The sequence below is a fragment of the Apostichopus japonicus genome, chromosome 13, assembly GCF_037975245.1.
Source record: "Apostichopus japonicus isolate 1M-3 chromosome 13, ASM3797524v1, whole genome shotgun sequence".
NCBI classification, from domain to species: domain Eukaryota; kingdom Metazoa; phylum Echinodermata; class Holothuroidea; order Aspidochirotida; family Stichopodidae; genus Apostichopus; species Apostichopus japonicus.
In genome coordinates, this window is record NC_092573.1 from 13730376 (window position 1) to 13740802 (window position 10427).

The window sequence follows — 10427 nt, forward strand, 5'->3', positions numbered from 1 at the left end:
AGGATAACTTTGCGCCATATGCTTCGCAATTATTTCATATAATAGTTGACATATACATATATATATAGTTAAATGGTTTATTTCCAAGTACGTGTCCGAATACTAAGCGGAGGTACTTAATAAGTATTCCATTGTTTGATCACTACATCATAAGAACTGCGATAAGGATGTCACTACTGCGCAAGACGAATATTATACAAATACTCGAAAAATTTGACGCAGTTCGACTAATTTCTGTTCCCATTATAAAAGGAGACCTCAAACCGTGACAGTGAGGTATAAATGTCGACATCTCGTTTGGAAGGGTTTGATTGAATGAAATTCGTGATCAAGTGAGTTAAAAACAATAATCCTGTAGAATTTACGACCTGATTCAAATCCCTAACATGACGTTGGCCGTTGGAACAATATATATACTTTGTGCCTTGCAGTATAAGTTCTAAAGTGTTTCAGTATTTATTCTTTGTGGACGGGAACAAAATAATTACTTTTCAATCGGTTCTGTATATCCTTCAAGTCATCAAGTTGATTATCACGAGGATTTCTTTATTCGTTCTTCGATTTGGGAACTTGTTTGATTAATCACTTACTACAAAGCAACGGGCCAAAGGATTTTTTTTACATATATATCTATATATCGGATCGCTGTTAGATTATAAAAAATATCGGGGGAAAGTTGTTTCGTCAAGCTATTCGCCGATTTTTGTACATTTTTTAAAATACAATCAATGATTTTCTTTTCGGAGAGGAAGATGGATTTTTCTCCTCTAGCATTGGCTACCGTATCATGAAGCATCAATTTCGACCGACATACCGTCGTTATGCAGGCTTCTTTGCTGATAATCTCATAATGAGGTTTGCATATAGATAAATATTTATATATGAAGAGTTGCAATAATGAATACATATATTTGATTAGGATTCGTGTTTATACGCCATATACACTTGTTTGCGGCATACTCTGTATACTTTCCGTCACTCAACCAGGAGGCATATATCAGGAGGCACCCAGGAGGCAGGAGGCATATATCATACCGTAAACCGGACTATCGCAGGCAGAGCAAATTGACACCGTCTTTCTTCACGCGATTCCTCATAGATTGTCACCGATAATGGCGGAAACCGACAACGAATGGCTGTGGTTAGAGATTGTCACGATTATCGTCATCGCCACCGGTATATTAAGCAACGGTATCGTCCTAATCGTCTTTTTCGCTAAATCGTCGCGGAAATTGAGACGAAAATGGCGAAATTTGTATATTCTTCACCAGTCGATCATCGATGGATCGTGCTTGTTTGGATTACTTCTGTTGAGATCAATCAAAATCGACGACGATGTCTTTAAAGAGAACACCATCGCGGTGAGGATCTTATGCAAATTTTGGGTGTCCGAATATTTACTTTGGTCTATGTATATGTGCTCGACGTACAATTTAGTGTTACTCTCTATAGAGCGTTACTTGGCAGTGGTGTACCCTATTTATCATCGAACAAAGTTAAACAAAAAGAAGATATTGCTCTCGATGATTTTACCTTGGATCATTGGCTTTGCTTTCCAATCTTACTGGCCGCCGATGTATACACACGATAGCAATAACGGTAGTTGCCTCCCGTCGTATAGTTGTAATGAAGGTAGGCCATCGACGCTGCAAACTTTTCTAACTGTTTACTCATTTATCGGAGAGTATATTATAGCGTTGTTAATTATGTCGTTTGCGTACTCTCAAATCGTCATTAAACTAAAATTAATCATTAAAAGAACAAGTAAAAATATCAATCTAGTGAAGAATGGACGAAAAAAATCTGATACTGCAGCCTGTTACGAGGTCAACTCGAATGCGAACGAGAAAAAGTCAGTCTTTACTCTGACTGGGACGCGATCTATGTCAAACGACAATGAATCGAAGAATCGGTCGAATCATCGCCAAAGGTCAATCAAATCGCGCCAGAAAAGTCGTGACGATATCTTCTCGAAAGCTAAGCGAAGTACCGTCAGAACTTTCATTGCCATATTTGTACTGTTTGTGATATGTTGGACGCCAACCGAGGTGGTTTATCTACGTCACAATTTATGCATCGAAGAGCTCGATTTTGACGGGACACTATACGCGTGGTTGTCGTTACTAGTGGTTCTCAACGCCGTCCTAAATCCGTTCATTTATACAGGGCTGTATAATGAGTTCCAACGGCAACTACGGCGAGTGTTTTGTAACTGGGATGATCATGGCCGTGAACCATCAAATAGCGTAGGGGAGGAGACATCAAACGCCGGCAATTCTACACGAGGACGCGCCCCTGATAACCTTCAATTAAGCCACAGACCTAGTAACAATAATATCTAAAGCCAAAATAAAACAAATATAAGATGTTTCTCGTCCCGACCGAATCCTGTTGAAAGATAACCATTCTCAACGCAGGAAAATGACAGTGGACTTTTAAAAAATGAATAGGGGGGGGGGGGGGGTAATACACACCGTTGCCAAGTCCACATCATCCATCCCTACAACCCCACCCCCCCTCCCCCAAAAAATATCTAAAAGTTAACTTTGACATGTTGTAGACTGTCTAATACGAATGCTCTAGCTGAATGATGTTGCACTGTCGTTGATAAAAGTGATAGGGCAGAAACATATTCCTGCCATGATATAATATCTGAAATGCACTTCAAACGTGGAAAATTCGTTGATTGGTATCGTGAACACTGACACCCCACAGAAAATCAAAGGGTTACAAGAACGTATCAACCTGCTGGGATAAACGAAGAAATAAATTCTGCAATGAAAATAAGGGACACTACGAAATCTAATGAACCGTGCTATATCGTCCCTGGAGAACCCAAACAAACATCCGTCAACAATAAAAAGGATTAATTTAAAAGTGCTATTGCCAAAAACTATGGAAATACAAAGAGCTGTGGCAAATCGTATAAAAAAAAACCTCTCAATCATCGCTAAATTGTCCAAACTTAAGCGTAACTACAGTTCTTGTAATTAACTTATGGAAAAAGTATAACCGACGAAAGGAAATTGTTGATGCCTCTAATTTATTTTTCACCTCTGTAGCAAGTATAAATATGTATGCATAGCTGAAGACATAAGAAAAACGTAAATATAGAAGACTAGAATTATTAAATCAATCGGCATCCACTAAACTATACCTATATAAACAGGCACTAGCAGTGATATACAAGAAATAACGAGTGAGTTTGTCCTTAAGTATCTTAATAACTTAGACACTTATACTAAAAGTTACTGGCTCCAATGAGTTAACTGTTGCACCCTATATATATTACACCAATTAAGTCTAATTACCGACAGGTTGCAGTACTTCCGGTAGTGTCAAAAACCTTGGAGAAACATGTTCACCAAAAGCAATATGAATATGTTGATAAATTTGGCTTACTAAGAGCGATACAATTAGGGTTTTAGAGCGAAACACTCATGTGAGACAGTCTTGATTAATTTAACAGACGTTTGGATGAAAAATATTGATGATGGAAATTTAGTAGGCTCTATCATGCTAGACCTAAGAAAAGCGTTCGACCTGGTGTATCATACATGGTATCTATATTGGGGGCAAACTGAAAATCTACCAATGATCTGATACATCAATTAAATAGTTACAGAAATATCTGTATAACAGAACACAGAGTGTATTTTTGAAAGGAGGCAAAATGAAGCCCCCGTGTGTGTTAAAAGGGGTGTACCACAAGGTTTAATTCTTGGGTCACACTTATTTCTACTTTATATTACTGATCTTGATTTATGTCTTCAACACTGTTCTGCAATTATGTATGCAGACGATACAACATTTCATATTAGTGTTAAGAGTCCTTTGATATAGGCTTGCTATTAAATTTAAATGAAGGTACCAGACATATAAACAATTGGTGTCAAGAAAACAAAATGGTCATTAACACTGAGAAAACTAGAAGCATGTTAATATGTTCCAAACAAAGGCAAACTACACTAGATCGTATAGCAATCTAACTGTGACGATAAGGAAGGAGCTGCTATAGGCAATACTATACGTCAGCAAAGCTTCTATAGGTATCAGTATTTATGCCAACCTGCCTGGGAACGTCCAAATTGATTTTGATTGTAACACAATAAGTATTAATAGAATAGCACTGTTAAGAAGGATTGAAAGATATATTGACATACTTGCGAATTATACTATATGACGGCTACATTATGCCATTCATGCAATTACCGTAATCTTACATGGGATTCAAGCAATCGGGAAAACCTTGGCCGAATCGAAAAGCTCCAAATAATGTGTCGCCAGAGTAGTTCTAAGTGATGTAGTTTTGACGAAAGGTCAAGTCACCTCTTTGTTCGACTTCTTAGATGGCATACTTTCAGTCAACGTATTAATTAATATGAAAAGACTTGTTATAGTGTGTAAATCCCTTCACGCGGACTTGCCCCACCCTTATTTGAAAGAAATGTTTGATTATACACGTGAAATATAATAACCATGGATTGCGGTCAACTATAGTAGTCGGGCTGTTTCTGAATGGTGGAAAAACTGAATTCCACATGGAAAAAATGTTCCTACATTGCAGAGAAACAATGGGATGCATGCACTACCAAATGAAGCCAAAATGCAAACTTAAGAAGTTTCAAAAGACAAGTATATAAAGTTTTATTTAAAAGTATGACATTTTTTATTTACTTTTTACGCTTTATGTCATTTGAAAGTCTCACACCATTTATTGTTCATGTACATTGTATATTTTATGGTTTTATATTGGATCACTCTGTTAGGATTTCGAACGTTCTTATACATCTAGAATTCAGTTGAATTTCAGTCTACAATATTTATTAGTATATATTAAACTTGCAAGTATTTCATAAAGTTTGTCATTTTATGTATTTGACGTTTTTGTAAGATATTTTTGTATTATTTGAGGGCCTCGTGGAAGGAAGATTAGCTCCGGCTAAACGAGTTATATCCCTCTTAAAATAATTGTTAATAATAAAAAATCATTTAAAAAAAGTACCTTCATAATCGCCCAGCCTTGATAAAAACTGTATACGTTGAATCAGATTCATGAATGGTTGAATTACATGAGCCACGGGCTAGTGGCGTAACCTTTTTGGGTATGGGTGGCCAAGAATTCGAGTGGGGGCTAGCCCAGTTCGGACCTTTTAGGTAATTTTACAATATGCCCCATTCCCAAAAACACTTGTAACCATGGTAACGGTACTGTTATAAATGTTTCTTTACCAGTTTACTACCACTTTACCAGTTTATTCATGAGTTCCATCTGCTAAATTGTTGAAAGGATAGTCCAACTGAAAATACAACGATGTGATTTCGACTTGTGACTAAAGGAGGTGGGGGTGAGGGCCTCGTAGTGATGACAGAAAGCAAAACAATAACATAATATTTAACTTGTGACGCAATTGGCTGGTATTAATTTGAGAATTCCCGTCAATTACGGATTAACGTCAACTGAAAATTGGTTTAGCCATGGAGGTTAAAACAGAGCCTTGTAATGCATTTAAATTTCGTGCAATATTTTTTTTTTCATTTGGGGGTGGGGGGGGGGAGGGCGTGGAAACTGGCTTGGGGAGGAAAGACAAATGACCGGGCGGGATCCCCTCGGCTGGTAACGCCATTGCCACATGCATAAGAAGATGGGTCCGACTCCTCTCATTCGTTTCGATAATTACATGAACAAGAAAACTGTTTATTGTGTATAGGCCTATTAACGTTGCTAACGTTGTTTGTGCGAGAACAAGTACCGTGCGTTTCTAGTTTTGTTCAGAGAAACCTATAGTATATAGTCTAGATATTGACATTAGTCATAATATCTCAGATTGATGCCAGATGGCTGTGCCGATCTTTTCAAAGAAGTAAATGTTAATGAAGCTAAAGTAAACATCAGAGTTATACCTACTACACTGAGATGTACTTAATGAATAAGGCAGTAAGTGTTGTCAAAATATCAAGGTTCGACAACAAACGGTTTGCGTGCAAGAAGCTTATGTTGATTGTAAATCTTTGGTTATGGCAGTTTAATAACTGTGAACATGTAATAAAAAAAAATACGATACAGTAGGTATTTTTCCCGCCGGATTTAGGCAGCTGGTACTGCAAGCACTGTAGCGGATGGAATGTGAACATATCGTATACAATCTTGTTAGGCTACTGTATGCAAACGAGGCTGTAGGTATACTAGGGGTTGAGAGACAACAGAAAACATAGCCTACATGAAAATGCTACAGCTTCCTAACCAATTGACTCTAAGTAAATCTTCTCGCGATTGAGAGGCCCTGCAGACATTAACTACCTTAACTCCGCCATCCCGAACCCTAAGGAATAACCGGCTTTCGCCTTTAAGCTATGTATTATTATAGTAAGCGTATGTATTTATTAACACAGAGAGGGAACATCTTCCCATGTAACTATATGAATACAGAAGATGCTGATACAGAGTTGCATCAATTGCACTATAGAATGTTGTTCAAGATCTCATTCAGTAAAAGTTCTATTTGTTCAAAACACACGTCGTGTGTTTGTATGTTATTAAAATTCGAATACACTTTAAACCTTTGTTCTTTATCTCATATACTTTCCAGACCCCCCCCCCCCTCATCATCATTCACTGGTCCTCCTAATTGACCGCGGGATTGTATCTAGCTACACCCCTCTGTCAGCCCTCTCGTCAGGCGTGCCACAAGAACCACCCGGCCATCGCTGTTTCATCCAGAATGAGAATTGATAATACATATACATATCGTTAATACCACAAAACAAATATCAGTAAACCAACAACCACAAAGAAAACTGAGGAGAAGAATAAAAACATAACAAAAATTATCTGACAAAAGCATGTTTTTCTTCAAAATTCGAGAATACAGGAATAGCAAACTATAAGCTGCTCATGAAACTGAGATAGGGGATTCTATTTGTAGAAACTATGTGTATTCAACCCGGGTGATTGGCTATGGGTTAAGTCAATTCACAAAGTTTTCATTACGGTGCATATCAGAACCAAACTACTTGGTTGTGATCGAACCGTGATGCTCTATTACACTGGAAATCAACCTACGCTTTTTGTGTTGTGATGAATCTGAACCGCGGTGATATGCAGTTGCGTAAATCTGGGTAACCATTCTGTCATTTTGACCAGCAGTGCTAGATACAACCCACCCCAAGCATCCAACCCAAACCAAACAGAACTGCATATATACCTCCGTAAGCCCCTTTTTCTTTTCATTTTTAGATAAAATTATTGGTTCCGAAAATATTTGGGGGAGGGGGGGGGGGGTGAGAGTCAGCCAAGTAAGAGACCATATATGAAAACTACTAGACAATTTCATGTATCAGAAGAAAATACTTTATCTGAATTTCATCATATTTCGCGAAAATTGGTTAGCATTCGCGAACCTGGGTACCTACAGTCAGTCCGCGGTCTAAAGGTGAAAATAGGGAGGATTGGAGGTGATATAAACCATTTTAGAAAATATTTGGTTAAATGTTGATATTACTCCGAGCGAGAGAGCAGATTAGAAGGATTGAGGTGCAGTATGCTAAACTTGCTCCTCTTCTAGCTCAAAATGTAAACTGTCATGATATAAAAATTTGCAAATGCGACGATAGGCCAAGATCTTAGCTATCATGTGGTGGGTAGGATATACAAGTTGAAAACTTCAATCTATGCTTTGACAGGTCTTGAAAGTGACAAGTTTAGTGTGTAAATCAACGGAACAACTAATTGTGGTGCGACGCTAAACCTGCAGTGTCGAATTATATATGCAGTGGCGATGAACTGTATAGCTGAACCAGATGAACCAAATATTAAAGAACCACATTCTATTTTCCGGCTGTGCCTGCAAAACATAACCACATGGGGAGAGTGGAAGAATATAGCGCATCAGGGGATCGGCACCAGCTGTTATGTCTAAATCATTCTTTCAGCCATTACAGGATAAATAAAAGAAGAAAGTTGAATATAACGGAAACCATTGAATGTTAAGTTAGCCACAAAAATATCTCGAAATGACATTATGGCATTGACTTATTCTAAATATTTGGTGATGCTTATTTTTGGATTGTCAAAATGCTAATGGGAATTAATGAGTGTTACCATATCCGTGGACGTGTGAGTTATGTAATGTTCACGCAAATAAACTTACGCATGCTAATACTCTTACAGTATCTACGTATATCCCGGAATGACAAGTGCAATCACTTATAATTACAATGGCATCGATACGTTTAACAATCTCCCAAATGATTCATTTTCAATCTTACACATAAACAGTCGAAGACTCTACAAAATATATTATGAGATAGTTGAATATCTCTCACTTCTAAATACTAACTTCTCTGTTTTGGATTTAGGGAAAACCTGGTTTGGTAATCAGCTCAACTCTCTGATTCAAATGGATGGTTACACTCTAACCGACTAATGACAGTTCTAACAGAAAAAAAATGGTGGGGTTGGATTGTTTTTATGTAAACATCTTGACAATGTTAGGGCGGTCTGACCTTTCTATTTTACATGAAGACGTCGAAAGTGGAAACTAACCGTCCATTATTCAAAACAATTCTTGAAGTAAAACAATCGTAGGAGTAATTGGTACTCTTTAAACAAGGATGGTTACTATGCTCAAAGTTACTCCAAACGTAACATTGAACATTTTGTAAAGATTATTTTTAACCATGACTGGAACTTGATTTGTTCTGAAGATGATGCAAATCACACCTATACACCCATTTCTCTCATCAATTTAATCGCATTTATACCTGCAGTATTTTCCTCTCACTTACTTTGTTACTTAAAAGGAAGCATTCTGGGATTACTAATGGAATACTGCAATCAATAAAAAGTCAACATAAGTTATATAGAAGGTCATTGAGAAAAACTTCCCGAGAAAAATACAATGCAATTAAGTAAATATCGCGGAATATAAGTTAAAAAACGTTCTTCGTATCGCTAAGAGCCATTATACTTTTCTGAAAAGGTTAATACCTGTAAAAACTATACTCGTAAAAACGTGGTCCGTTATAAAAAATGTTTTTTGATCACTAATAAGAATAATTCTATTTATCCTCTATTAAGTATGACAATGGTGATACTACTGATCATTAATACAATCGCCAATGCTTTTAACAACTATTTTGTAAATATTTGCCCTTCGCTGGACTAATGGCAATCAGTACCTAAACAAGACCAATTTAGACATTATGTTCATCTCTTCAACTGATGAAGAAGAAGACGTCAAAGTTGCTTTGAATTGTCTGAAGCCAAACAAAGCTGCTGGTTTCGATAACTTTCAAGTTTGACATTGTTATTGTCATTGACATTGTCAGGAAAGTTCTCCCTTACCTCTCAGAACCTCTTAATACTGTAACCGAACTTGCATAGTACTTAAGCTTTGAGGGCTATTCTTTAAGCTGTATAGACTGTTTACGTAATGTTATGATTCTATGCCGGGAAATCCCCGTTAAGTTGTTTACTATGACGTAAGTAATCGTGCACCTGGCCTCTCGGTCTCCGGAAGTCTGGTGACTGCAACACTAAGGCGGTGCTCTTTGAAGTAGTAACTTTCTCACGCGCGTAAACTTAAGCCATTGTTCAGGCTAGTATAAAAGGAGCTGTTGGTACGTGCAGCGAGGGACTCTTTGCCAAAATCTCGCAAGACATCTACGTACGGTACGTCATATCATTTACTATTATCCAAGTTGGTAGGTTTCTAATACCACGGCACCGTGTATAACTGTTCTTAGATATTGTAAGCGCTCAGAATATTATTGGATACATTTGTGAGTTGTATAAATTGTTAGCAAACTGCACTAGTGCACTGAGGGATATTACGCCCAATTATTTAGGAGTAACGTTATTAACCGATTGTTATCATTTTACGTTATTCAGTAGCGCTCTGAACTACGTGACAATGTGTGTACTTTAGTAGAGATCAGTATTCTGCCGTGATTGTATATTTTCAGTTAGTCCGTAAGTAGGAACATAAGTGAATAGCCTAGGTCAGATATTTGCCATATACGTTACTGCCATTTAGTCAATCGATTGGTTCTTAGTATATTTGTATCTGTTAACGGTATTGCAGACACCGTTTAGTTAACCCTATAGCTTTGAATCTGTTTACATATTTAGAGCCTGCGTTTGGCGTTCCGTTTATCGCCGTGTTATACGTTGCGTTATACGCTGCGTGTGGCGCCGCGTTGGACGTTGCGTTGGACGTTGCGTTGGGCGCCGCGTTTTACGTTGCGTTCCGCGCTGCGTTGGACGCCGCGTTGTACGTTGCGTTATACGCTGCGTGTGGCGCCGCGTTGGACGCTGCGTTGGGCGTTGCGTTTAGTGCCGTGTTCTACGCTGCGTTTAGACGCCGCGTTTAGGAATTGCGTTAACCTTTACGTTATGCGTAATGTAAGGATATTTAATGAACCTA

At 37.9% G+C, this 10427-nt stretch overlaps 1 protein-coding gene across 1 annotated transcript; it reads left to right on the forward strand.

The window, feature by feature from the left end:
* Positions 1–249: 249 nt before the first annotated feature.
* LOC139978756 (5-hydroxytryptamine receptor 1D-like) lies at positions 250–5489 on the forward strand. The gene has a single exon (XM_071989231.1). The coding sequence runs from the start codon at positions 1113–1115 to the stop codon at positions 2340–2342; it is 1230 nt and encodes a 409-aa protein (XP_071845332.1). The 5' UTR covers positions 250–1112; the 3' UTR covers positions 2343–5489.
* The last annotated feature ends 4938 nt before the right edge of the window (positions 5490–10427 follow it).

Coding starts and splice junctions, on each gene's coding strand:
- LOC139978756 (XM_071989231.1), top strand. CDS start 1,113: ATGGCGGAAACCGACAACGAATGGCTGTGGTTAGAGATTGTCACGATT.